Source organism: Drosophila hydei, unplaced genomic scaffold, assembly GCF_003285905.1.
Source record: "Drosophila hydei strain 15085-1641.00,03,60 unplaced genomic scaffold, DhydRS2 tig00000063-arrow-pilon, whole genome shotgun sequence".
NCBI classification, from domain to species: Eukaryota; Metazoa; Arthropoda; class Insecta; order Diptera; family Drosophilidae; genus Drosophila; species Drosophila hydei.
The window spans coordinates 9,035,149-9,061,847 of NW_022045657.1; the positions used below are offsets into that span (position 1 = coordinate 9,035,149).

Below are 26,699 nucleotides of genomic sequence, written 5' to 3' on the forward strand. Positions count from 1 at the left end.
TTATTTTCGTTTGTTTTGCTGTGAATATTTACTGCTGTTCTCTATTTAAGAATAAGTATGCCGCATAATTCGTAATGCTCTTTTAGTGACACAACATTTCTGTTGCATACTTTACGAAGCTTCAAAAATGCAACTCACATAATTAGAAAATATAAAATTCTATTTAAGATATGCTTCTGAGAATGTCAAATTCATATTGGGATAATCAAATTGTATTCAATTTATGCTGAAGATCAGCTGTGTTCATGGAAATATAAAGCTGAGTATCATAGAATATATATACATATATATATACAGCTATGTTCATTAAATTAGTAGTGCGACTGAGCACCAAAAGGTGGACAACAGAATTTAGTGATAAATACAATATTTTGAAAACTGTAGGAAATGAATGTTAAGATTAATATATTTTTGTATGAACTTAGTAGTTTTTTGTTTTCAAACTTATTAACATGTGTACTTCAGATCTTGAGAAAGAAAAGTTCTCGAAATTGAGTGGCTACTAAAAATGCAAAGAAAACTTCATGTATTATGTTTTACACGTAATCTTATATATATACATATATTATATATAATAAAAAATATAATATATAATAAATAAATTAGTTACGTTGCAAAATATCAAAATCTGTCTGTCTGCGAGGCAATTGCAGAAATTGAATTCTAGTTTAAAAATTGTAGCAATAAATTGAGCATCGCTTATACAATTTATTAGGATAAATTTGTAAATGAACATCAAATAAGTATCATAATGGCTGAGGCAAGATCTCTCTCTCTCTCTCTCTCTCTCACTGTGTTTGCTAATTCGATCCATCTTTAATATAAAAAATGTGCAATCCCTATAGATGGATATAAACCTGTTTGGATATTTAAGAAATCCGGTTAACAAAGGTGCGAGCGTGAACCGTGATTAGTTAATTTTCTAAGAGTACGTCATAAATTAACGAGTATCGTGTGCCATTATCATGTTTTCATAAATATTGACAAAATTAATTAATTTTTCACTGATTAGAACATAATACACGTCTAAAGCATTAGGAATAACGTGATCGTTTCGCAAGTGCTAAAGATTCTCCAATTATTAAGATCGGACATCGGAGCTCGTTCATCAGAAATATTCTAATATAAATTCCATTAGAGTTCGCAATAAAAGTCATTTAGTTTTAAATAGGTACTGATTTTTACATATGTATTTTTATTGTGTTAGATTAAGTTTGTTAAATAGACGATATTAGTTAGGGTTGCTATAGCAGCTACAATATTTGTTCATGGGCGCGAGGCCTGCTAAAACAAGTTGACTTAAACAGTAGGGCACAACGGCAACAAGTAGCCATTGTCGCAGATTTTGCATTAAAAAACAATAACAGTTCGTTATTTGCGTAGCGTTTCCAATAAATACAAATGCTACAGATGTGCGTGTAAATATGAGCTCTATGGTAAATTGATTTCTTGGCTAAGTGTACTCGTCTACTATATAATTTAATTGTAAAACCAATTGCGCTAAATAATTTATGTAGTGTGTAAATATTTTCACTCTCTCGTCCTAAATTTATATACAAATTAAATCACTTAATGCTAACTACCTTTCGTTTATATTGCGTGCTGAAGCCAAAGAAGCAGAGAAGGAGACACAGTTGCAAAGTGTAAGAGATATAGAACTAAATGTAAGTTGAATACAAAAAAACACAGTCTTATTTACTTAAAATGAAAAACTGAAGAATATTCCAGAGCGCATTCCACAGCTATCTATTCATACATGCAGACCGGAGCAGTGCGCCGAATGGATTTGGCAAGCTAGGATGTACATATGTGCTCACTGGGCACTGGGTGAATATAATGATAATGGCAATGGCAATGGCAAGGCTGCTCAGGCAGCCACAGCGGGCACCGGCGGCTGGGGCAAGTATCTGTGCGATTGTTGCTTCCAGGGGCGTCGCTTAAGATGCGTGTTCTGCGAGTTGGTCCATCTGTGGTCGAGTTCAAATGATTAAGTACACATCAGAGTCGGGATTCAGTTACCAACTTGCCTGTGATATTTGGAGAGTTTGCGCCGCTTGGCAGGTGGCACCACGTCCATGTCCAGCCGGCTGCCCACAAAGCCAAAGTTGCCCACGCTGGCCGACAAAGGGTCTGCGAAATACAATAGGTGTCTTAGAACGCTCTTTGCTAGAGATATATTCAACTTGCTGCTTACTATGCTTGCGTTTGTTGTTGCGCTGCACGTGATTGGTGGCGGTGGGTAGGCTGGCTGCTGCCATGCCCAGGTGCGGCAGCTGTCTGCGTATGCTGCAGTTGCGGCCACGGCAGCCCTTCAGGCGATCCAGCGTGTCATGCATATGCGATCTCTCAGCAGGCGTCAGACTGGAAGCCTGATTCTGTGTTTCAAAGCGATCTGTGGACAAATAAATTAAATTGAAATGAAGATGTCTCGATGACTTGACTTGGGGAACACTTTACCGATTGTTAGATTATAAAAGGTTATCAATCCCGTAGTAAATTCACAGTAGAGAAAATCGTGAGTGGCATTGATGGTGCGCAGACAGGAATAGGTGTTGTTGTTGGCATTCATGCAGAAGCAGAAGGGGCTATCGTTCCAGAAGGGCGCTGTGCGCCAGTGCTGATTGTCATGGGAGAAGCAGTTCATCTTCTCCGACAGACACTCTTTCTCCAGACGCGCTTTCTTGATGCGCTTGCGTTCCTTCTTGCGCTGTCGCTCCTCCTTGAGCTTACGTCGTGCCTCGCGTGCCATTTCCTTGGAGTCCGCGTAGCTGTGAAATTGACAATATGTTAGTGGAGCAGCGATTACAGCTTCCATGATGCTTACCTCTCGCCCGCATCTGGCTCGCAGTAGCACTCTGCGCGCGATGCATAATGTGGTGTCTGGGATTGATCCAGGAAATCGTAGGCAGCAGCGCCTCCAATACCGCGAATGATATCCTTTTGGCCACCGCTGTACACATTTGACGGTAATACAGAGCGTGGCGTGCTCCCGATGTCACTAAAGTAACTCATGTTGAACTCGGGACCGGCTGCTTCCTGAGCACCGCCTGCTGGATCGTTGCGCCGCCGGCCCTCGCCTCGTCTGCCAGCCGCTGCCGCTTGTTGCTTGCTCTCTCGCATCTGCTTCTTCATGTCCTTCAGTGTACTGATCTTGTCCTTTAGCAGCTTGATGAGCATATCGATTTGGTTTCGAGAGGTGCGCCAGGTCTTCTCATCATCGTAGATGACATCCGAGCAATTGACCTTGTCCGTGCTCTCCTCCACATAGCAGCGGGTCCCGCCCTTCGAAAATTTGTCTCCTCGTCCCAGAGGAGCTGTGCTGCGATTGTGCAGTTCATGCTCATTAAACTTGTGCTCCAACGTTTCCAAAGTGGTCTGGATTTGCTGTATGACCACAGCAATAGCTTCATTTGCATTGGAATTGGAGTTCGAGCTGTTCGCTGTTAGGCTTTGACCAGTGGATGCTGCCCGTTTGCTTCTGCTCTTGTGTTCGGAAAGCAGATCGACTGCCTGGCTTAAGTCCAGCAGTTCTTCCATCTCGTAAGGCATCTCTGAGTGATAGACTTCCCGATCGACTTGCCGTTTGTGGCGCCTCTTTCCGAGGTGCTGATGATGCTGGTGGTGCTGCATTTGGGTGCGCTTGTGCAGGCGATGGGAGTGCAGGGATGAAGTCGGCGCTCGAATCTTGGTGTAGACCAATCCATTCGAGGTGAAACAGGCACAATTTCGTTGGTATTGCTTGCGGGGCATCGCCGCTAGCTGGTGCTCAAGTTGCAGCTAAAAATGAAGGGTTGATTTATCACCTGATGATTGATTGCTCCTTCGGGTATACTATACTCACGTGGAACTTGCACTTGTGCTTACGCCAGCGTCCCTCCTCATTCACGCATTTCCACTTTTGGCCTGGCAGGCAGTTCTTAAGCAGCGCCGGATCGGAGCACTCGGAGTTCAGTCGCATCATTTTTGTGATGTAGGGAGCTATTGGCAGATTGTTGTCCTGCTGCTGCAGCAGTTCCTGTTCTTCAAGTTCATCATCGTCGTCGTCTTCGGCACCGGCATCCACCAGATCCTCATCGTCCACTGCAGCCGCAGAGCTGTCCATTGCATCATCTCCATCTTCGTCTTCAGTGTCGGTGTCAAGATCCTCTTCAAACTCTTCCTGTTCCGTTGTGGTTACCACGGAGCTCAGCAAGGTAGCTACCGTGCTGCTGCTGCTGGTGCTGCTGCTGTTGTTGTCGCTGCCCAGTAAATCCTCCAGCAGCGTGCTATTGACTAGCTTCATGCTGTGCCGATCCGCCAGCAATCGCGCCCGGGATTCGGCTATCTGCTCTGCCGTCTCCCGACGGCCTGAACTCTCAATGAGGAAGCTGTCTGGCCAGGTGTCGCGCACAATCCGATTGCGACTGAGCAGCAGCGGAAGAATACTGCGACCATCCATGTGCTGTGGTGTCGGCACCCCGCCCATGTCCAAGAATGTGGGCGCCAGATCTACATTCAGCACAATTTCGTTTACACTGCAGACAAGAAAAGACTCGATTAGCACAGATTAGACAGATTAGAGAAATGTGCATTAATAACTTACACCTTGGACGCCTGAATTCCTGGGCCCCGTATGAGGAAGGGCACACGCACGTCGAACTCGAAGGGGAAACTCTTGCCCTTGATCAAGCCAAATTGGCCAAGGTGATATCCATGATCCGAGGTATAGACAATGTACGTGTTGTCCAGCTCACCCAGAGCCTTCAGCTCATTGTAGACTCGTTCCACGGCCACATCGACGCTTTGGAGTGTCTGCAGGCGCTTGGTCATCAGGACATTTGTGAAGCGCATGTGCACCGGCTGCATGGGCTCGGTGACCCTCAAGATCCACTGCTTATCGGGATTGGGTGCATGATCGTAGCTGGGCGTGCTAAAGTTTCAATAAATATTAGTAAGCTATAAAGGAAATGGAAAGGAAGGAACTCACTGATGCGTAGTCACATTGTGGAAGAGATGGCTGTATTGCGGCGCAGAGTCCTCGGGGCCATGTGGGGCCGGGAAGCTCATGGTGAGCAGCACGGGCTTTCTTTGGTTTTGCTGCTTGGAGGAGCGCAGGAAGGCAATGGAGTCGTTGGCTATCAAATCGGGATAGTAGTCCTTGGCATAGTCAAAGCCGTGCTTGATCTTTTGCCCATTCAGATTGATGCTGTAGTTGTAGTACTTGGAGTTCATGATCAAGCCGCCCCACTCGCGCCAACCAGGCGGTATATAGGAACCGTTGTACTTGTTCAGATACTTGCCAAAGTAGCCGGTGCGATAGCCTGCGTTGGACAGGTAGGTCGCATAGGAGCGCGTCTCGTGCGTCGCCTGCCACTGTGGACTCGAGCAGTTGTCGTTGTTCGTGAACACCATATGGTTGTGCACATACATGCCCGTCAGCAGCGACGATCGCGCCGGGCAGCACATGGGAGTGGTTGTGTAGGCGTGGCGGAACTCGGCGCCTCCATCGCGCAGCAGCCGCAAGGTGCGTGGCATGAAATTGAGCGAGCCCAACTCAACGTCCTGATCGTCGGTCAGGATGAGGATGATGTTTGGCCGTCGCTCGCGAGGGGCATTCGAGTCACGTGAGTAGCGCTTAGACCCACCGTTTGGGTGGCTGCGATGCTGCTGCTTAGCATGCGACTCGCCTGCCAAGTGTTCCCGTTGTTCTTTGCCATCGGCTAGGCGTGGCAGCAAGTGTAGCCCGAACACAAACAGCGCCAGGCAGCAAATGGCCAGATGAGCCCTGCACTGCGGCATCTTTCACTTTAAGATATTGCGGCGGCTTGGCTAAAATGCTGTTACTAACTTGGCTTACGACTGCTGCTACATTACGACACGAGCGCAAAACGCATTAAATCTTGTTCTGAAAGTAGATTAAAAAAGCTTTTTAATTAGTTTTGTGCGAATGTATTTAAGAAAATGAGGAAGAATGAGATAAAAGAGAGAAAGATAAGGCAGAGAGATTTAGAGCAAGCTAAAGGCATAGAAAGAGAGGGTGTGAGAAAGAGAGGGAGAAAGAGATAGAAAGACTAAGAAGAAAGAGTAAGAGAGAGAAAGAGGGAGAGAAAGAAAGAGGAAGAGAGAGAGAGACAAATGCAGGAGACATTAGGATAGGAAGAGATGGGCACAGAGAGAGGTAGAATGAGAGTGAGACAGCGTATGAGAGGGAGACAGCGTATGAGAGAGAGATAGAGATATATGTGCCTTCAAAATGTTTATTCTCTTATTCTATTTATGCATGTAAGTAGGTATGTTCTCTTGTCAAAGTGTAAGTCAAAGTAGATCACAATATTCGAAAGTGTAGCTCTAAGTCAACTAAATCTTGTTGCGTATTCAAGAGAGTTAATTAAACAAGATTTCTTTTCGGTTTTATTAGCTCACCATTCACAAAAATAGCTAGAGCTAAGACTGTTGCCAAACAGTGTTGACTTTGCATCAATCTATGCTTTTTCGTATTTCGTATTTAGGTTAAGACTTGTGCGCCTTTAAGCATCTAGCTGGTTAATCAAAAGCCGCCGAGGCAAGAGCAGCTGCTGCGCCTTTTGCAGCTGCTGATGCAAATTTTATGCACCGATTGACCTTCCCACAGACAGCAGCTAGGCTGAAGGGCTCTTGTCACCAAATATTTGCAAAGATTTCCTGTTTTCTTTTTCTTTGCATAATCTTTTTTTCGTGTTTTGGTTGGGTGAAAGGTAGAGCCCGAGCCCAAGCCCAAGCCCGAATCAGAGCAATGAACACTTTGCCCAGTTATAAGGAGCTGTCATCGTTGCTCACGGCGCTGTTGTTGTTGTTGCTATTGTTGTTGTTCTGGTGGTTTTTGTTGCTGTTTCTTTAAGTGCGCCGGTGTCCTTGCTGAAATTTATGTGCCACTTGCCAGTGAAGTGAAAACTGCTTTTACTGCCGTTTCTTTCTCGCACTTATTCTGCTCCTCTTTCTGGTAATTCCAAGTAAATTCCTGATGCAGTTTGTGCTCGCTTGGCTTGGCAACATGCACTCGAGTAGGGGCTGCTGGCTAAGGGTTAGGCTACGGTTCCTCTTAGGGTTTGGGCGGCTTAAGTGTGATTTATGCAGTGCATTCTGCTGTAAGGAGCTTTTACCATTGTAATTGCAACTGGGGGATATGGCTTTTAGAGAGGTGCGCTTTTATTGGCCATCATGCCACGCATGTTGCAACAAGCTGATTGCCATTTCTCCCATATTGTAACAAATAAATTTGGACAATCATGCACTAGGGCTTTATATATTTTCATATTAAGCTCAGCTTTATTTGGTCAGAGGCAACAACGCAACGAAGCTGACTTTTGGCCTTCCACAAAATTCAGTAAATGTTGCAATTTTTTGCAAATAATTATATTTTTATAAGCTGCGACCTTCGCTTGGCAAGAGAACTCAATTCTCTTTTATTAAACTCTCTTCAGGCCAGACGCTTTATTACGACTCTCCTAACAAAACTTTTAGCGAAACTCTTTAGATATGAACTTTAAGAGCTGAACAACTTGCAATGCTTCGTTGTGCTACGTTTTGTTTTATTTACTCTTAGTAAAGCTGAATTAAAAAATTTAGTTTTTATATAAAATTGTTAGAAATAAAGCTTAAGAAAATACGAAAACAATATAATTGAGATTCGAACTCTGATCTTTATTGTAGATGCTTTTGCTTAGTATGCTTAGTAAACTTGTTCACCTGATGCACACTATCGCGCTTCTAGGCGATTCTCATAAATTTAATATAGGCTTTAATTAACTCAATTCAATTAGCCCGAGTCTTTCCATCTTTTGGGCTTTTCATGAAGTTACGATTTGGCAAGTCCATCTTCTCTATCTCTTAGCCAAAAAAAAAAAACAAAGAAATTTCTTTGCTTTGAAATGTGCGCCCATTTATGTTAAAATGCGAATGCAAACAGAGGAAGGGGACAGACACAGGTTGCCACAAAAATAGCTGGCGAAAATTGCGATCGAACGCGTCTCAATAGGCCACTCGACAGGGGCACGAAGCAAAGCATATGGCAAATACACCCAAATGAATGTATCTGCATATAGGGCACATGTGTGCATGTGTATGTAGGAGTTCGAGTGTCTTCGCCTCGGCAGCGCAGCAAATGCAATATTTTGCTTGGCCTTTTATTTATTTATGCCCAATTATGCTGCATTGCTCGATCGAGGGGCTGGAAATCGCAAGCAATTGTAGCGCAGTAGAAAGCCAAACAGCTGAAGTGGCTTTTAGGCAAGCAGCTGGAAACAGACAGTCCCGATGTCGGTCGGCGTCAGCATCTTCTGCTTTGACTCTCGACATCGACTTCCTTATTCCCCAAGGTTGCTTAATATGCAACAGCGGCGAGAACAAGTTTTGCGCTGTTGCTGCGCAGCATGACCCACGTCCATGGCCCTAAAAAGGAAACATGTTTCTGATCACTGGCCACTGGCCACTGGCCAGACCCAAAAAGGAGCTGCACAAATACAAAACGCTGCGAAAGCTGCTCTCACGGCCGGTCGCCGCCTTGACAGGCGTCACGCATGCGCAGACGCTGCGCCCTGCGCTCTGCGCCCTGCAGACCTGTATCTGCATCTGGACCTGGACCTGGACCTGTACCTGAACCTGGTCTGCCGGCTAGCAACAGCAACAAAGTGAACGTGAATCTCTATCGCTGGGCCAAATGCCGCATGAAATAAAAAAGCCACACGATTCTCTGATTCATTCATGAGGCTCTTGATATTTATTTGTTTTGTGTCCTTCTCTCAGTGGCTTCAGTCTGCGCCAGCTATGCCCGGATATTGTTAGTTTGTTAGGCTGTCTTGTTTATTCTCTTTGTTCAGTTTCGAGACGACCAAAATGCTGTTGCCAGTTGCTACGCGCTCGTAAAATTTTATTACAACATCTTGAATGTAGTAGCTTTTCTGCACTTCCACATTTCGACATTTCTTGAAGCCCATTCGGAAGGGTTTTGACATTATAAACATTTCTCTTCGTATGGCACATCAAATGAAATTTAACAAGAAGAGAATTTATGCCTTTTTCAGCTATCTTTCCAGATTTCCCCCTTTATCTAACTATTGTATATGTATACCAAAATTATAATGCCTACAGTTCCATGCCTTTAAATTACAAAATTTCACTTCTTTTTTTATAGCTCTTAATTACTTTTTGACCTGCAATTTTTAACTGCTTTGGCTAGGACAGTTTGGTTTAGCTTAGTGTTATATATACCTCAGTTAAATCAATTAATGACTTAAAAAAAAAACACTTTTAGTGTTAAGGAATTATTTAAAATATGTTTGTCACTTTAAGAAAATAAGTTTCATCTCTTGCAATACAAACTCAAAGCGCGCAAATCATTTCATTAAAGGGTTTTATTTGCTAAAGAGCGATGCAGTCACATATAAAAACCGATGCAAATTGTCCTATTAATATTTCAACAAAATATTCTCTTACTATCAGAACTTTATATTACGATAAGTATAACATATTGTAACGGCTGTGTAGAGTCGCTTATGTTATCAGTAAAAGTTGTTGCAGATGATCAGATTTCTAAGAAGTTCATTTACCAAGGGAATCGCTATGTTTGGCATCCTGAAGACGGATTGTACTCTGCTACGTACGTGACAAATTGAAGAGATGCATATCGGATTATAGCATTAGTTGATTACGCAGCAGAAAGCAAAACAAGCGGCTCACTCTGCCAGTAACTGCAGCAGCAGCAGCAGCAGCTAGAGCATCCACCAGACAGACTGATGCGGATTCAATTAAATGCAAATAAATACATATGTATTTCAATTAGCGCACAGTCCATGCCAATTGAGTCTGGAGGCATTCTGCGCACGCAACGCGGATCTGGCAGGGCTGTGGCTGTGCTTAGCTCAGATTTATGAATATGCAAATAAATGGCAGTTGACTTCTTGACGCCGCTAATCCGACAGCCAGGCGACAGTTTGCATTCAATGATAAATTTTGCTTATCAGCGACGCAGCTGTCCGATCCACTCGAGCAGGCAGCAGGCAGCTGCCGTAGGATTCGACTCATGGCTCATTAGCGTACATGTCAGCGACTCGCGTGTGCAGACAGTTCTTCGCCAAGAGTGGGCAAGTGCTTTGCAAATGGATCGCATTGGGGCAATCTTTACCACAGCTGACAGATGAGCCGTGGCGCAGTCAAACAGTCTGCAATTTTGGAGCTAGCCGCGTGGGCTGCCACAGCTCCTCCAGCTGCATCCATCTCAGTGCTTAATTAGGCAATTAAGCAGGCTGGCCAGTTAAGGAATGGCTGCACGCAGTGACGGAATAGGAATCTCGGTGCCAACTCAATTTAACGCTTAACTAACTATTTGCAAAAAAGCAACGCTTGCCACGAGGGAGGTGTGGGCTGCCGGACACGCCTACGCCCACGACCACATACTCAGCCAACATCTTCCACTTCGAACTCCGAGTTATGCCAGCCCACAACATTCATAAGAACATAAACAACTTGGTAATGTGTAGTAAATGCCATCTGGGTGTAGTCCAAGGCGCGTCGACGCTTTGCAGAAGAGTTAAAGGCGACTCGCATAAGACAGTTATTATGGCTATGAATACCTAAGTTGAGTCAGTCATTATTTAAGATTTATTTCATATTTGCTCGCTGGTCTAAGCTTCTGTCAATTTGTTATTAACAATAGATCCAAAATATCTCACACTAAATGCTAATACGCCTTTGCAGCTTTACAAAACAGAGTATCCAAATGAAGGCTGCTTTCAGCTGTTTATTAAATAACTATCGCTGCAAGAGTGAAGTGATCGATTGCCAGATATTATGTATTTTATTACAAATACATTTATATACATACTAATTAAGCTTCTAATCTATATAAACTTAATCTCGAACTGAATACTTTACCAAAAGAACTGAGAGCTTGATAATGTTTAAAATTTGTTCAATTTTATCATATTTATATAACTTTTTACAGGGTATGTAGCTGAGAGCTACTGAAAAATTATGAAATAAAATATTTGAAATTTATTGGTGATTTGTTTAAGTACAAAAACGAAAGAGAAATACAAAACCTGCTCAATGAATGACTTTGGCACACGCTCGGATTTTCAGACAAGTGTCAGACACACACAACAACTGTGTGTGCGTGTGTGTACGTGTGGGCAACGCAGCAGCGAAATTAATTTGTTAACAAAAATAAAACATAAATACGAATTGAATGTTTCCATTCAAATTTGAATGGTTTGAAAGCGCGCGGCTAGGGACTCAAGCATACATTTATAATGGCTACAAATTGTTTGGAATGTGCCCAAATAAATCTTTTCGCTGCAAAATATCAACAATATGGACTTTTGGAGTAAATGTTGTGGACTATTAAATACCCTTCTCTCTTTGCTCCGCCATAGGATTATCTCTCTCAATTTAATCATGCCTTAAAATATTCTTACTTAGTTTTAGACCCATTCGATAACAATAAGTTTCGCTTCAGTTCAGTTCATTACTCAGCAAACCCAACTCAATTTCATATCATATAATATTAACATAATTATATTTATCATATCTTAAAGTTTTTAATTTAACTTTTAACTTTTAGTTACCAAGAAGTGAAAATTATTTTCAAATTTTTATTTGAAATTGGTTAATTACAAATTGTGAAATAAATTTTAAATTTGTACTCATGAAAATATATTTGAAAATATTTGCAACGTCAACAGCTTTGCGGCTACTTTAACATCGTGTAATTTATTAATTTTGCTTGCAGCTGACATTTTGACTTTTCGCCAGCTGAAATAAGATAAATATTAAAAAATCTATGCATTGGCGGCAATTAGAAGCTGATTGCCTGAAGGCTTTCTGCTTTTATAATAATATGCACGTTAGCTTTAGCAAAGGTCAAATGGCAACGGCAACAGCTGCAGCCAATGGCCTGGTGCAAGCCACCAAAATTGTTGTTGCCGCTGCTGGCTAAGTCTCGTCAGACAAATTTGAATACTGACTAATTGCATAGAGGAAACGCTGTTCTATGTTCCTTTGCCACGACACAGTTGGCCAATTACCGGCGAACATTGGGACAGATATACGGCTAGGACCAACCCTATTCCAGCTGTGGTTATTGTTGCTGCGGTGCTATAAACAAATCAAATCAAATAGTGACCCACTTAAAGGCTTACACAATTTGCTGCAACAACGAACTAGCAAACACACATACGAGCACAGTGACAGCGAAAAGTCATGTTACAGTTGCACAAAAAAAATATGCAAAAATAAACGAAACATTTTCACTAAATTGAAAAACAAAAAAATCTAAAACAATCCTTCTAGCTGCAAACTCAACTGCGGTTTTGCAGCACAGTTTGTCAATTTACATTCAAAAAGGACTTGTTTGGTAAAGGACTTTCGCAAAGTTGCCTGACATTTGCATATGACCGACTGAAGTCTCTGACAACTTGGACATGTGACAAATATGTGGGGCAATGCATGGAAGGTAGATTCGCCGCATTTCCGTCTGCCTAAGCTTACAGAGCTAAGGAATGTGGCATAAAATCGATGCAAATACCGAGCATAAACTATATATTAAAGTATGAAACTAAACTAACAACAAGTCTCCTCATATCATCCCACTCTCTCAGCTGGTGAGATTTACACACTTGGAAATACAAAATGAAATAACGAATGATTTTGTGAAACAAATCCAAATTGAAATCTGCGGTTCGCCAGCTTAGGTAGGTAGGAGCAAGAGCGAGCGCGAGAGCTAGAGAGAGAGCGAGAGCGAGAGCGAGAGCGAGAGGAAGCTCAACTAAAATAGAAATTCTAGTGCAAATGTTAAAAATTCTCGTGACATATCACAGGAATGTTGTCTGTCTGTCTCCATTGTCGTTGCAGCATTTGAAGCTGCTGTAAATAGTCGCAGCAACAAAAACGCTTCCAGACAGACAGAGACACGCACAGACCCGACCCCTCTCGGCTATGCACATTCTGCTGATGACACCGAAAACAACAAATTCGACGACTATTGAAAAGTTGCTTACCTTGGACTAAATGCCCTGGTCAACAACTGGATAGAGCGCAGATTGGCTTTGTGGGCCGTCCATAAATCATAGCTGCTAGGTGGGCGTGGCGCTGGTTGGGTTTTCTAAAGAATTTCGACTGCTACTGCGATCAGCTTTCAAGAATATGAATCATTTGCAAAGCTGAGGCTGCTCTCCACGCCGACGACGACAGCGACGGCGACAACAAACCTTTCCCCGACCCTGAGAATGCTAATGGCCGTCAGGGTTCAGCTTTCAGTACGGGGCGTCAAACGGAAGCCGCATTAGTTACACACAAAAAATACGTGTATACAAAAGAACAGGAGAAACGAGCGACCCTAAAAGTGATCATACAACATATATGTATCAGGTGATTCAACCACTTGTCGACACTCGGCCCCAGGGCAATCGAAGTGAGGGACACGAGCCGCACCGATGACACAACTGGAAAAGGAGCCTCGGCCATTGGCTGGCCTTCAATCTGACTTCTTTCGTTCTTATAAGCATGCCACATGAAGCGGGGCACATTAATAAGCATTAAGCAGCTTCCTCACAGATCATATAAGAAACGAGCATGGGTGATCAAACGCCGTTTATACGGCTATGATAGTTTCAGTTTATTATAAGAAACATTAATTCGGTTACTCATAAAAGAATTGTGTACCTATTCATTTTATATCAACTTATACTGATAAGAAAACCTAACTATTGAGGCCACTTTTAAATGATTAAAATCCCAATCGAGCTGCAATTTATAAATAATAATATAAAGAATAAAAAATTATATTAAAAAAGGAAATATTAAATGAATGGAAAATTGCAAATATTTTGAGCTTGACCCAGGCTTATTTTATCACTATTTGTGTTTGGCTGTGGGTTGCGAGAAAGCAGATTTTGAGAGATTGCCAAAAAGGTGGCACTAACTTACCTACATAGTCCGCTACGATTCGCATTAAATGGGCTATGAAATGTTTATTTTATTTTGCACAGGCATCATTAAAGTTACAATCAAATATCATGTGGACTAAGTGTGATTTGCTTGTTCATTTTCTCTGGCAAAAATATTGTAAAATGTTTGTACTTTATGAAAATTATCTTTGTGCAAATGCAGCAAACAAATGTCAACTTGAAAAAATAGTTTGATGTGTCTAAAATGTCTCAAAATAATCAAAAGACGCAGTTAGACCAGGTTACATTTAGGCGCGAGAAAATGTTGCAGCTGCAAAGTTTTCCAACTGCGCCAAAATGTATAAAGACGTGCAACTGTCAGCGCAATTCCCATGGCTGTCTGTCTAAATAAAAAATAAAAAAACTTAAATTTGAACCAAAAGCTGTGCACATAAATAAAGCAAAAGTGTTTTTAGTGATTTATGTGATATATGTGGAATATAAGTAATATTGTGCATGAGAAATAGCCAGTCTATTTATAAAATGTGGCGTCGCAAGCATTTTCTATTTAGATTTGTTTACACTGTTTGACTTCAACCATGTAGTCCAGTGTGAAGTATTATTTAACCTGCAGAGAACATACATATTTAGACGTTATTTGCTTTGATTCCTGCATTATGAGCTCATGAGTCATTTGACACTGGACTTCTAACAGCCGAAATAGCTCAGTTGGGAGAGCGTTAGACTGAAGATCTAAAGGTCCCCGGTTCAATCCCGGGTTTCGGCATCCGTTTTTTGTTATTTTGATTTATTTTTTGAACTTCTATATTTAGACATTTTAAATTGTGTTTTGCTCAATCCTGATTCAAGCAAGTTTCCGTGGTGTAGTGGTTATCACATCCGCCTAACACGCGGAAGGCCCCCGGTTCGATCCCGGGCGGAAACAATTCGATTTTTTTTTCTATAAATACATTTTTTTTTGGCAACACACAAATTATGTTTTATTTTGTTATGTATTTTTTACGAGTATAACTTAATTAATTAAAATAGATTTTGGAGTGCATAAAACTGTGATAGCTCGCACTTTATAAAAAGATATTCATCGAGTCATAAAGTCTTCTGATGAAAACGATTCAAGCACAAGGGAAATGCTCATTACACATTAATGTCTAGAACTGTTCAATTATTCGGGCTGTGATGTGCAATCTGACGATCTGCGGTCTGCGCCGTATTTGGATAGCACGAAAATAAATAATGAGGCAAAAGTCAAAGCGCCAAGCGCCAATGTTTTCTATCTGTCTGGTTGTCTGTCAAGTATATAAGAACGACAAACGTTTTAATATGCTTTTATTAGCCAAAGGCACTGGGAGGGATCCGCATCGGTCGTCGCCTGTCGGTCGGGGTAATTAGACTCCATTAGTGGCACTGGCAGACACTTCCTTGAAGCACACACAAACAGACAGACACGACACGACACGAGCTGAGACGAGACGAGACGAGCATGTATACAGAAATTGATGCAAAGTGCTCAGATGTCTCCAGCTAGCTGTATTAGTATCTATATTTCTGTATCTGTGTCTGAATGTGAATTATGGGTACCATGTGCTAATGTTGATATGTGCTCGTATGGGCGTGCTGGTGCCACTTGATGCGGCGCTCATAATTTTTGAGCCATTAGACTGCTTGGTGCATAAACTCATTAAAATGTACTTGAATGCCTCAAAATACGAGGCGACGCGTTGCGAAGATGGAAATGGAAGATGGAATATGGAAGCGATGGCCATTTGGCGTCACATTTGCTTAATTTGTCGAGCAGTGACAAATGACTAGGAGCAGCCAAGAGTTCGCATTCCCAACCCTGCACCCTCTTCAGTACCATCCAGCAGCCTCTCACAGCAGTGCCACATCAGAGACATGTGTACGGTTTGACAGTTTGATGCGCAACAAGATAGATTGGCTTACAGCAACGATGGAGTCTGAATTGGGATTGGAGTTAGAGCTGTTCTAGAGCAGACTTTACGCAATTCGAGACAACTCGAGCAAACACTTGAGATTGCCGCCTCAAGCATGTTGGTTGGCTTGTTTGGCTGCTGCTTCGGCTCCGAGTGCTGACTGTTGTTGCAACATTAATGACGTTTGTTTGCGCTCTCAGCTAATGAAGATGTTGCATGCTGCCATACATATTAGGCACTTGCCACAGCTCAAGTGGCCTGGGTTGGATCAAGGTGTGGCAACACCCAACAGTCAAAGTACATTGCTAAATTATAAATACTTTAAAGTGCATTAATAATAGAACAGCTCGTAGCTTATAATACACCTCTAAGCCAATATTTATGCTCGACTACTGCGATCTTAGGGCAATTTATACATCTCAAACTGTTGCTTAAGTTTTTATTTTTTGATTCCAAACACCAAGGCTTAGTCGCTTACCTTTGGGCACTTGGCTGTATATAATATAGATAATAAGCTGTTTAGTGCACTCCCTCTAGAGCATAAGCGAAACTGGGTGACTTTGGTCATGGAGTTATGATTAAAAATGATTAGAAAAGGAAAGCAAATCGGATCACATTATAAGTGTAGAAATACTTATGTTATGAGATACCTTAAAAGCATCTTCATAACGAGCTAATGAAATTTCGTGAAATTCCGTAAAAAGTTAACTTAAAAGTTATATAAATTTTCAGCGAACCAAGCTCTCATATAAACCAATTAATGAGTACACAAAAAAATCAAATATATAGATATATATATTAGATATTATTATTATTATATTATATATAATTATATATAATTAGTACTTAAAACTTAACTTAACTTAAAATATATAAAGTGAGAGTAGAGTTATTAAATGCTTTGACACACATCTTTAAGCCAAGTTAAGTGCGCTGATTCAGTTATGCCGTTTCCCAAATATTAAAGTTTAATCCGTGAGTCACAATAATTATCAAATTTACGAAATCAATCGTAAGGGCTTAGTTCAGGTGGGGTCTGCACATAAAAAATGCCGAACTTTAGGTCGCATGAATCAGAGCTAAGTATTAATCGACCTCTGCTATCTGCCGTCTGCCTTCTGCTGTCTGCCGTTTGCCGTGCGCCGTCTAATATCTGTTATCTATTTGGCTGAATTGATTCCGATTGGCAGATATCAATATAGCCAATGCAATCGATGTTCCTTGCTTATAAATACAAATTTATTTGACCATTGGAAATCAGTTTTGGCACAGCCATCGAATCGAACGAACCTAAAACAAATCAGAAAATAAAATGGCTGTGGGAGATACCAACCAAGATATGTATTTAGAGATGGGGAGTAACACTCGACCTGAGAGCAAATTGCAGAGCTGCTGTGTCAATCGTCAGCGACTGCATTCCATCATAACAGGTGAATGGCTTGCACAATAATAAATGGGACTAAAAGCAATTCTCATCGAAAGAAGTCGTCTTTCGAAGAACTAATTATAAATACAATCAAATCTATGAAGATCTAAAAGTGGATCAAGACTAAAGTTGACTTTGATTTCATCTAATTCATAGGAATGGTCTTGTTCTCCTATGGAGGAATGGACATGGCGCAGGGACTTGGCTGGAATTTGTACACAGGCATTGCGGACACACAACAATTTTCGTTCTGTTGGTTCATTGGAGTCATTATTGGAGCCATATTGGGAGCATTCACAGTTAGCCACTTGCCCAAATCCTTTTTCTATGTGAGTTAGAAAATCAAAAACGTTTTAAAAGATTGCCCCTAAGCAATGGTTATGCTATATCTAGGCTTTCGCAACGCTGCTGCAGTTGATCGATGCTATTATCTGTGTGAGTGCACCATATAACTATGATGCTATGGTAGCAGCTCGATATATTGGCGGCATTGGCATTGGCTTCATAACGGTGGCCTTTATAATACACAACGCGGAGGTGGCGCCAATCGAGGCTCGCGGCAAGTGGTGCGCCGTGGAGCAATCTGGCCTGGGATTGGGCATAGCTGTGCAGGTGATCATGGACTCAATGTGGAACCCGGCGCTACCTATCGGAAACAATCAAGTGCATGGCATCATTGGAATTGTGTTTGCTATTATCGCCATTGCCGTAATAATACTTTCGGTCGAGTCGCCCATCTTTCACCTGCGCCGCAACGATTACGACAAGGCCAATGATTGCCAATGGCAGCTGATGAGCAAAGAAGCCACCGCAAATGAGCAGAATGAGCTGTTGGAAGAGAACAAACGTTACGTCTCGGAGGGTGTACATGAGAGCATAAGCCACGATCTAGTCGTCTCCGTGGTTCCATTCTTTAAAATGTTCTTTTGCCGTTGCCTGGTGGCATTTAGCTTCTCGATGCCGCTCACTCAGACAATTATTGCGAGCAGTACGGTCTGGAAAGGCACGCTATACAGCTGGCCAATCATCGTATGGAGACTCTTACGTTGGATCGGAACTCTCATTTCCATCCTAGTTATGGACAAGCTGGGCCGCAAGCTCCTCGCAATGCTTGGCCTTGTTTGCATGGCTGGGTTGATGCTGGGCATGGCTGGCCTCTACTCGAACTACGCTTATACGATAAGTCCATACTATATGGCGCAGGTATGTCGCATTTCCATGGCCTTCCAAATGTTCGCTGGCCTCTTCGTTGCATGCACCCCTGCTTACATGGGAGAGGCATTCCCCATGCGCATCAAGCCTTTCCTCATTGCCTTTATCGTGTGCATCGAGCAACTGATTCACATAATTGTGATTGTCACCTTCAAAAATGAGGCAAACAGCTTCTATCAATACTATCTGGGCGTCGGCATTATCCTGCTGATAAGCATGCTTATCCTCTTGGTAATGCTGCCAGAAACGAAAAAGACAACGTTACGAGAAGCTGGCCATCGCTTCCGGCACCTTCATGACATTTTGGCCCATTAGCGAGGCTTGGAAAACGAAGCAGACTAGGCCAACTAGCTATGATACAATTGTACAACTGAAGTCTCAGATATTGCCTAAATGATATATATATCCAGCTAAGATATCTAGTTTTTAATTTTATTAAGCGATAAGTAATTGTAAGAAAGATTTCAAATGAAGATGAAGAAATCATACAAAACATTGCTGTATTTCTAAAAATATATATGAACATTGAATGCATTGACTAAGTCGCCGGTTCGAAGAACCTTTCGTAGGCAGAACAATTTGTAAAGATAGAGCTAAAGCTTGCAGTATTTAAAGTCTGCCGAAGACTTACAATATTACATTTGCTATTTATTTAATTTAATTTTTTAAATACAAGAAATATTAGAAATATATCATTTTTATTTAGTTGGCTTTGATAACCTCACACATGGTCAATAACTAACATATATTTTTGTTATCTATGGATTATTTAAGATTTGTGCACATTAAGTGAGTATGGCAGACATTTGGGGGCATTGCCAACATAAATAAGTGAAAGTCAACACTTTACTACTCGACTAGAAGATACCCTGACTCCAGCTCAGAGGTGCTGCTAGGCATATTTTAACTTCCTTCTAAAAATTAGTTTCAATGAAGTTCTTCTGGCTTTGATGGAATATTTGAATATTTATTTCGACTTTCAGTCAGACACTTCCAATTAGAAGAACTCCAACACAAGCCTTTCGTGTAGATTGTAAGATGTGATCAGTTACGATTCAAGTAGCTAATCAGTCTTAATTAGGACATCATTGGCCAATGACAGCAAGCGATTTGTGCTGATTCAGCAAAGGTGTCCCCCAGCAGCGAGCATGAACTCTGGAGAATTTAGTGAGTCACAGTGCCATTTGTCCCTCTTCTGCATACATAAATAAAGACAACTCGTAAACTTTAACTTGTGTTATCAGCATTCCGAATATTGTGTGTGGGGACTTCGCTTAAGAATGGACAAGCCAAAGTGAATCACGATCATATCTCACCTGCCAACGGTAGCCACAGATACTATAGATAACTTGTTCGAAGAGCACAAAATAAATTGTTCATAATATCTTTAATATCAGAAATTTTATATAGATAACGAATTCTTTGTTATAGTAATACAAAAACGCAAAAATTATCTACTTCAAATTAGTTTTGCACAAACGTTTAGTAGAGCCAGTTCGCTTCTACGCGCGTCCAAATGGCTACCATAATAATCAGCGGTCAAGCGCCAGGTGCCAAGCCGACCTTTGTAGCCACAAGCGCTCCACAGCCGCAGCTCACCTACATCGATGTAATCGAAGATCCCCGAACCCAGCGCGGTTACAACCGTTGGACAAATGGACACAATGCCCACTCTGCAACCGTTGGTAAGTCGCCAGAGTGGAAACGCCCAAGGGAAAAATTTAAATATGTGACTAAATTCCTGATAAGAAATCAGACAATTATTTTTATGGTTATGCAATACGTGTAGTAATGTACTAATTATATAGTTAAAAACTATTAATTAGACTCGGGTTCAGTCTCAGTCTAAGTGGACTGATGTCAATGCCTTCGATTAGTGATACTAATACAATTCGGTTTCCTTAGGATTCCTACTTTTCACCTATGGCGGCATGGATATGGCCCAGGGTCTGATATGGAATTTGGACACCGGAATTTCGTCTACTCCTGAGATGAACTACTGTTGGTTCATTGGTGTTATAATAGGAGCCTTTGTCGCGGCTTTTGCAGTGACTCATGTACCAAAGAAATATTTCTATGTGAGTCACAGATCTCAGAGTTATAGAAACTGAACTTCTATGAATCGTTTCTTCACCAGCTACTGGGAGGAGTCATGATGTTCATCGATGCGGTCATCTTTGTCAGTGCTCCATACAAGTATAACCCCATAAGAGCGGCTCGCTATGTGGGCGGAGTGGGCATGGGACTGATCACAATGGCCTTCATCATACACAACTCGGAGGTAACTCTGGGCAATTCGCGTGGCAAGTGGTGCGGCTTGGAGCAGTTCGGCTTGTCCCTGGGCATACTCATTCAGGTGCTGATGGACTCGCAATGGAATTTTGCGTCCAGTATTAACATCAATACGGCGCATGGAATCATTGGCATTATCTTTACTGTCTTGGCCACCGGCACCGTGGCTATGTCTGTTGAGTCTCCGATCTTCTATCTTCGCAGTAATAACGAAGATGCGGCGCGCACCTGTCAAACTCAGCTGCTGGGCACCAATGTGCCAACGGAAATATATGAGGCAATCTTTGCCGAGGCAAAGGGCTACGTCATGGAAAGCAACAGCCGAAGCTTTGGTGAACAGTTCGCGGCATCTGGAATGCCCTTCATAAAAATGCTCTTCAGTCGCTGCCTTGTGGCGTTTTCCTTCTCGTATCCGCTCAGCGCTGCCATGTTGAACAGCACTGCGGTCTGGAAGGACACCATGTACAGCTGGCCCTTGATTTTGTGGCCCATTTTGCGCTTCATTGGAGTACTCATCGCAATTGGCATTGTGGATAAGCTCGGCCGCAAGTTCATTTCGCTGGTGGGACTCCTGTGCATGGCAGCTCTTATGCTCGCTCTGGCTGGCATCTTTACACATGATCCACAAATGTCAAACACTTATTATATGGCGGAAGTATCTCGTGTCTCCTTGGCGTTCCAGATCTTTGCAGGCATATTTGTCATCAGCACTCCATCCTACTTGGGCGAGGCTTTCCCCATGAAGGTGAAGCCTTTCCTAATTGGCTTTGTTGTGTGTCTGGAGCAGGTGATTCACATCATTGTGATCGTCACATTCGGAAAGACCTATAACTGCTACTTCCAATACTTTGTCGGCGTGGGTGTTATATTGGTAGTGAGTCTGATCATATTTGCCGTCTTGATGCCCGAAACTCGAGGCATGTCCCTCCGACAGGCCACCGATCGTTTCTGTCGCTACTTTGACGTGATGTCCTACTAAGAAGCAGCTTCCATTCAGGTCAAGCATATTTGACACATTCAAATTTGTTTTCTTTCTGTTATCTGATAAGCAATGAAAAAATTCACGAACAATCTGAAGCTTTCTAACACTTATTCATTCACGGCTTATTAACCCTAATATTATTCAAGGCTCTTATAAATTATTGCTACAAATTACACTGATTTATAAACCGCATATAATAATAATAAAAATATTATGTACAAAATAAAAAAATATACATTTAATAAAAACTCTATGTTATCTGAAATAATATTACACAATCTGCTTATATATCAAAGGGGGGAAGATGCGTTAACTGGGAATAAATTTTGCTTGATTGTGAGAGGTGGACGAGAGAGAGAGAGGAGAACGAATGTCCGATGTGCTCTTTCACGATTTGCTTTTTTAATTTCTAGTCTAGTCTAGTCTACATCCACTGACAATCATACCGATCCTATCAGAATGCCTTGAATAGCCACCCCGCTCTCACTCAGTACTGACTACGTTTGGCAACAGCAATATTTGTCTCTTTCGCAATAAGGGACACAACAAAGACGGAAACTCAATCGGATAATACCAGCTGTCAGTCTCTCCAGACATTAACAGGCTCTGTTAATACGGATCGTAAGACGGTAAAGCAAACACTTCGAGAACTAATATAGAGAATCCGTGCTCTAGCAATCATAAAAATTTCACTCATATAGATATAAATATATTTATTATACTATATAAGTATAATATAAATATATTTATATCTATATGAGTGAGTCAATTAGGCAAGCGTAATATTTTCTTGGTAAGATACAGGCCCTGCCAATAATGAATCAAAATCAAAACAGGGTTGACCAAGGGGCCGAAAAAGACCACCAAGCACACGCTGATTACAATATTTATACATTATCTCTAATTAGATAATGATAACGCACTTTTCCTTTGTTTTCCACATAAATTTGAACGAATTGTCAGTGTGAAGTCAGTTACGAACGAATCTTAATCGAGTCAAGTGCAACAAAATGACTATCGCCTATGTGACCACAAACGAGCCACAGCGAACACAGGTGACCTATGTGACCACAAACGAGCCAAAGCCAACACAGGTGACCTATGTGACCACAGGACCTGCGCCTTTGCCAACACCAACCACCTATGTTACTGTGCAAACTCGACAAGTCCGCAAGCATAATGCCCACACCGCCATTGCAGGTGAGAAGAATATACTTAACAGTAATACTAACTAGTAGATCATCTATGAATATATTATAAAATACAAGAAATTAAAGTAATTTAAGTCTACAACTGTCGCACATATGCAGCTACAAAAATGTCTTCTTCTTGCATAAAAGAGCCGATATTGTGTTATCATATCTAAATAATAAAGCCACCTAGCTTATATTATTTGTCATATTGTATCGTATATATGTAACTGCATTGCACTATAAATTATGTATACAAAATAATATATATAGCTTAACAAATCAGAAATTCTATATATTGCTTCTATGACTATTCTATAATTAAGATATTATCCTTTGCTTAAAACATAAGAAGAAACATAAAAATCTTAACACGTTTCTAATATTTCTTATCACAAGTGTAAAAAACTCCCCTTGCTTGTCAAAAAATCAGTAAGGCCGACTAATAATAGATATACGAGTGACTCAATAAAATATAACAATGTAAAATGTATTTATTAATAATCTAATTTGCCATTTGCAATTTCAAGGTGTATCTAAAAAGGTCAACTATGTTTGATTTAACAATTTAAGTTATGATAGCCAAAGTTATGCTCTGTTACACATATATGAAGTAATATGGCTTAATAACATATGGTATAACTTATAAGCTTTCCAAACTATAGAATCATTTCTCATATCGTCAATTAATATTGTAAATAATTTTATTTTATTTTCCAGTAGATCAAGATCCTTTAGTTCTTTTATATATTCTCCATTATTTCAAGCATATTTCGATCAAATATCTAAGAGACAAAATATGTTTATCACAGGCATTTTCTTGTTTGCATATGGCGGAATGGATATGGCTCAGGGTCTGGGCTGGAATTTAGTAACAGGGCTAGCCGAAACTACGGAGATGCAGTACAGTTGGTCCCTTGGCGTCATAATTGGAGCTATTGTAGCAGCCTTGTCCATTGTCCACATTCCCAAGTGGGTGTACTATGTGAGCATGAAAATGAAATGTAATGAAACAAAAATATTCTTATGCTTCTATTTTGGTTCAGAGCTTAGGCGGACTCCTGCAAATGATTGATGGAATTATATTTGTCAGTACAGCCGAGTACAATGCGCTTATAGCAGCACGCTATCTGGGCGGAGCGGGCATTGGGCTGATAACTGTTGCCTTCATCATACACAACTCGGAAATTTCGTTACCCAACAGCCGTGGATGGTGGTGTGCCTTGGAGCAGTACGGCTTGGCTTTGGGCATCGCCATCCAGGTGATCATTGACACACAGTGGGACGCTTCTTCAAGTATCGATGCCAATTGTGCGCATGGCATTTTTGGCATTGTGTTTTCTTTGGTTGCCACAGGCGCCGTGGTCGTATCCATCGAGTCGCCTATCTTTTATCTACGCAGAAATAATGAGGAAAAAGCGCATACACTCCAGGCAATGCTTCTCTCCAGCAGTAAATCTTCTGAAGCCTGTAAAGCAGCTTTTGAGGAAGCTAAGCACTATGTATCCGTGGGTTCAAGCCAGAGCACTGGACAACAATTGGCAAGCTCCGTAATGCCCTTCATCAAAATGCTCTTCAGTCGCTGTCTTGTGCCCCTCACATTTTCATTGCCCTTGAGCGCCAGTATGATAACCAGCACAGTTGTTGCTGAATTAGCCCTGAACTGGCCCATTGTTGTATGGGGCCTACTGCGCTGGTTTGGCACGTTCTTTTCCATGGCTCTCCTAGACAAGGTGGGACGCAAGTTCGTCTCGCTCTTGGGGCTGGTGTGCATGGCTGGTCTGACGCTGGGAATGGCGGGCATCTATTCCGACGTGAATAATACGATAAGCTGGTATTATATGAGCCAGGTCTGTCGCTTGTCCATGAGCTTCCAGTTCTTTGCCGGGCTCTTTATTTGCTGCACGCCCACCTACTTGGGTGAGGCGTTCCCCATGAAAGTGAAGGCTCTGCTCATTGGCCTGATCGTCTGCATCGAGCAGGTGATTCACATAATTGTTATTGAGACGTTTTCAACAAGTTTAAGCTTTTACTACCCATACTTCCTGGCTGTGGGCATTGTCCTGATCGTGTGCCTAATTATCTTTGCCGTGCTGATGCCAGAGACACGGGGCTTGTCGCTCCGACAAGCGACCGAACGTTTCTGTCGAGTTCACGATGTTATGGCTCACTAAGCTGAAGCATAATCAAAGTATCAATGGATTTGAACCCGCATTCTCATTCGTATGTTGTCCCTTAAGCAACACATCCCCCGAGTACTTCCTCAAAGAAAATGTAACAATACAGTAGACAATAAATTGTTTTAGACATTACCACAAATTTCTGAATAGCATTTCGTATTCCAAAAGCATGGAGTCTACTAAGGCCTATTTGGATATTGATACTTGCTCATATAGTTTGGAGTGCACTGATCTTAAGTATATTAAATATTATAATTTGAATATTTAACAACAATGCGAATGCATAAATACTGAGCTCATTTAGGAAATAAACCAGCTCGGCTATCTTTATAGTTTCAGCTATAACCATGAACGAGTATTACGCAGTCGGCTGCACTCGACTGCAATATTCATAGCTGGCTGCTTCTCCCATTTGCTAGCAGCTGTTTCATTTTTTCGACTTTTATTTAAATTTATGCCTTCTCGAATGCTTGATGCTGTTAATTTTCACACAACGCAGCCAATGAAGACTATTTTTATAAGCCGCCGGTCGTTGCGGTTTTTTTCTCTCTTTTCATTTTTGTTATAAACTAATTTATGTCTCCACTGGATGTGCGAGCGGGATAAACTTCCTCGGACTTGTGAACTGTTTGGCATTATTTTCTACCCATAGAGCTTTATAGTTTGTTTAGCAGCAATATCGGCTCTCGATGCTAGGCTCTACTAATTTTGACACATTAATGTCTTTTAATTTGTGAAGCTTCAAACTTGCTGTCAACATTTAATGTGTGTTTATGACATGTCTGTGGATCAGATGGGTTTCATGCATAATTTAATGTGTTCATTGGATTTAGTTTGTTGGCTACAGCTGCTGTCTTAGACTTAGTAGATTAGAGTCTGGCGTCTTTTACTAACTTCTTCTTATATGATTTTGACTTCAACGACATCTGTTAGCCATGGTAGAAGAAACTCTCTTGGCAACGGATCTGCATTTTATTTCTTATTAAAAATATAAAGAAAATCAACTTAATAATCAACCTTAATAAAATGTGAATTATATATATATTTTTTAAATCAATATGAATTATATATATAAATTTTGTATAAATATACTATTCAATTGTATTGCCCTTGCTTTATGGCTTAAAATTTTCTGTTTGACAGCAATTGAAGAGCTGAAAAAAAGAATCTCAAGAGCATTCCTGTTGCTCTTGCTAGACACTGGCCAAAGGCGCTTTCGATACAAATGCCTCATGAATTACAATTGAAATTATTGTGAATGGTTGTAAGACAGAAGCCATCGAAGCCACACATTACAGTGCGCAGAAATGCGCATAAAAATTGCATTAAAATATCTACAAGATGCGGACCTAATGAAGGAATGGCAATAAAGGACCATTGCAGCAGCCACAAACAGTTGCCCAACCACAGCTGGGAAAAGTATTCAATGCCCCTAAATGGCTCACATACACACGACGGCATTGATGCCGGCCAAGATGGGGAAAAATCTGCTGGCCAATTGAATTAAATCGAATCGACAAGCTGCAAAATGCGTGCAAAAATGTTGTTAGCCCGATGTTTCCAGCTT

At 41.4% G+C, this 26,699-nt stretch overlaps 4 protein-coding genes and 2 non-coding genes across 8 annotated transcripts in view; 5 read left to right on the plus strand and 1 right to left on the minus strand.

Moving 5' to 3' along the window:
• Window positions 1-1,176: 1,176 nt before the first annotated feature.
• LOC111602942 (extracellular sulfatase SULF-1 homolog) overlaps window positions 1,177-26,699 on the minus strand; it is a 35,148-nt gene continuing 9,625 nt past the window's right edge. For all 3 annotated transcript variants that reach the window (XM_023320301.2, XM_023320303.2, XM_023320302.2), the window contains exons 4-11: window positions 4,967-5,884; window positions 4,583-4,909; window positions 3,842-4,514; window positions 2,825-3,777; window positions 2,458-2,768; window positions 2,195-2,392; window positions 2,028-2,130; window positions 1,177-1,967 (exon numbers count right to left, since the gene is read on the minus strand). In XM_023320301.2, the coding sequence (XP_023176069.2) occupies window positions 1,868-1,967; window positions 2,028-2,130; window positions 2,195-2,392; window positions 2,458-2,768; window positions 2,825-3,777; window positions 3,842-4,514; window positions 4,583-4,909; window positions 4,967-5,778 (3,477 nt within the window). In that variant the 5' untranslated portion in view covers window positions 5,779-5,884 and the 3' untranslated portion in view covers window positions 1,177-1,867. The remainder of the gene's footprint in view (window positions 1,968-2,027; window positions 2,131-2,194; window positions 2,393-2,457; window positions 2,769-2,824; window positions 3,778-3,841; window positions 4,515-4,582; window positions 4,910-4,966; window positions 5,885-26,699) is intronic.
• On the plus strand, window positions 14,613-14,685 carry Trnaf-gaa. The gene has a single exon. It is a non-coding gene; the product is annotated as a tRNA-Phe (tRNA).
• Trnav-aac lies at window positions 14,772-14,844 on the plus strand. The gene has a single exon. It is a non-coding gene; the product is annotated as a tRNA-Val (tRNA).
• LOC111602946 (sugar transporter ERD6-like) lies at window positions 17,128-18,803 on the plus strand. The gene is made up of 3 exons (XM_023320306.2): window positions 17,128-17,280; window positions 17,433-17,605; window positions 17,670-18,803. The coding sequence occupies exons 1-3, from the start codon at window positions 17,163-17,165 to the stop codon at window positions 18,801-18,803; spliced, it is 1,425 nt and encodes a 474-aa protein (XP_023176074.2). The 5' UTR covers window positions 17,128-17,162.
• Window positions 19,970-21,778, plus strand: LOC111602944 (probable polyol transporter 3). Its single transcript, XM_023320305.2, has 3 exons — window positions 19,970-20,173; window positions 20,394-20,566; window positions 20,626-21,778. The coding sequence occupies exons 1-3, from the start codon at window positions 20,005-20,007 to the stop codon at window positions 21,757-21,759; spliced, it is 1,476 nt and encodes a 491-aa protein (XP_023176073.2). The 5' UTR covers window positions 19,970-20,004; the 3' UTR covers window positions 21,760-21,778.
• Window positions 22,541-25,264, plus strand: LOC111602943 (probable glucose transporter HXT5). The gene is made up of 4 exons (XM_023320304.2): window positions 22,541-22,555; window positions 22,726-22,962; window positions 23,765-23,937; window positions 23,999-25,264. Exons 2-4 carry the CDS (start codon window positions 22,773-22,775, stop codon window positions 25,124-25,126), a joined length of 1,491 nt encoding a protein of 496 aa, XP_023176072.2. The 5' UTR covers window positions 22,541-22,555; window positions 22,726-22,772; the 3' UTR covers window positions 25,127-25,264.